Source organism: Pyrgilauda ruficollis, unplaced genomic scaffold (assembly GCF_017590135.1).
Source record: "Pyrgilauda ruficollis isolate IOZ18807 unplaced genomic scaffold, ASM1759013v1 scaffold1067, whole genome shotgun sequence".
NCBI classification, from domain to species: Eukaryota; Metazoa; Chordata; class Aves; order Passeriformes; family Passeridae; genus Pyrgilauda; species Pyrgilauda ruficollis.
In genome coordinates this window covers 8,399-9,528 of record NW_024508844.1, presented here as the reverse complement: position 1 = coordinate 9,528, position 1,130 = coordinate 8,399, and the positions used below count along the sequence as shown (strand labels likewise).

At 65.6% G+C, this 1,130-nt stretch overlaps 1 protein-coding gene across 1 annotated transcript in view; it reads left to right on the top strand.

Moving 5' to 3' along the window:
• Positions 1-167: 167 nt before the first annotated feature.
• LOC121355820 (prickle planar cell polarity protein 3-like) overlaps positions 168-1,130 on the top strand; it is a gene marked incomplete at both ends in the record, with an annotated part of 9,343 nt that continues 8,380 nt past the window's right edge. The window contains 2 exon segments of the mRNA XM_041471565.1: positions 168-249; positions 861-1,103. Of these exon segments, the coding sequence (XP_041327499.1) occupies positions 168-249; positions 861-1,103 (325 nt within the window).

Below are 1,130 nucleotides of genomic sequence, written 5' to 3'. Positions count from 1 at the left end.
TGGGTTTTGGGGTGCTTTGGGGGGGGGCTCTGGGGATGCTTTGGGAGCCCCAAAATCCCCCAAATCGCTGCGAGGGGACAGAAAAGGGGGAGTCGGGGGGGCGGTCCAGCAGCGATTTTGGGGTGCCCTGAGCCCAGTGCGTTTTTGGGGTGCCCTGACCCCCCCAGGACCCCGAGCGGGGCCGGCCGTGCCGCGCGTGCCGCGAGCTCTGCCCCGGCTTCCAGGAGCACCCCTGGAGGTGAGCCGGGTTTGGGGTGCCCCATCCCCCGGGCTGCCGCGGGATTTGGGGTGTCCCGGGGATGGGAGGGGGATTTTGGGGTGCCCCCAGCACCCCCGGGGCTGGGAGGGGGATTTTGGGGCGCCCCCATTCCCGGATTTTGGGGTGCCCCATTCCCGGATTTTGGGGCGCCCCCATTCCCGGATTTTGGGGTGTCCCATTGCAGATTTTGGGGCGTCCCATTATCAGATTTTGGGGTGCCCCATTACTGAATTTCGAGGTGCTCCATGAGCAGATGTTGGGGTGCCACATCACCAAACTTTGGGGTGCCCCGTTATGGATTTTGGGGTGCCCATTATCAGATTTTGGGGTGCCCCGTGACTGGATTTCGGGGTGCTCCATTACAGATTTTGAGGTGCCCCATGACCGTAATTTGGGGTGCCCCATTACCAAACTTTGGGCTGCCCTGTTATAGATTTTGGGGTTCCCCTGACCGGATCTTCAGGTGCCCCCGTTATCAGATTTTGGGGCACCCCCTGCCCGGATTTCGGGGTGCCCCATGATCAGATTTCGGGGTGCCCCAATCCTGGATTTTGGGGCGCCCCCTGACTGATTTCGGGGTGTCCCCTGACCGGATTTCGGGGCGCCCCCAGGAAGATCTGCCAGCACTGCAAATGCCCGCGGGGGGAGCACGTGGGGGGCGGGGTCCCCCCGGCGCTGCAGGGGGTCCTGGCCCGGCTGCTCCCCGAGTCCCACCCGCCCCCTGGCTCCGAGGACTCGGGGTGCTCGGCCGAGGAGTTCGCCTGGGCCCCCCCCGGCCTCAGCCCCGACCAGGTAACCCCCCCCGGACCCCAAAACCCGAGGGATGGAGACCCCTCCCCCATCTGTGCCCCCCATCCCCCCAGGACCCCAA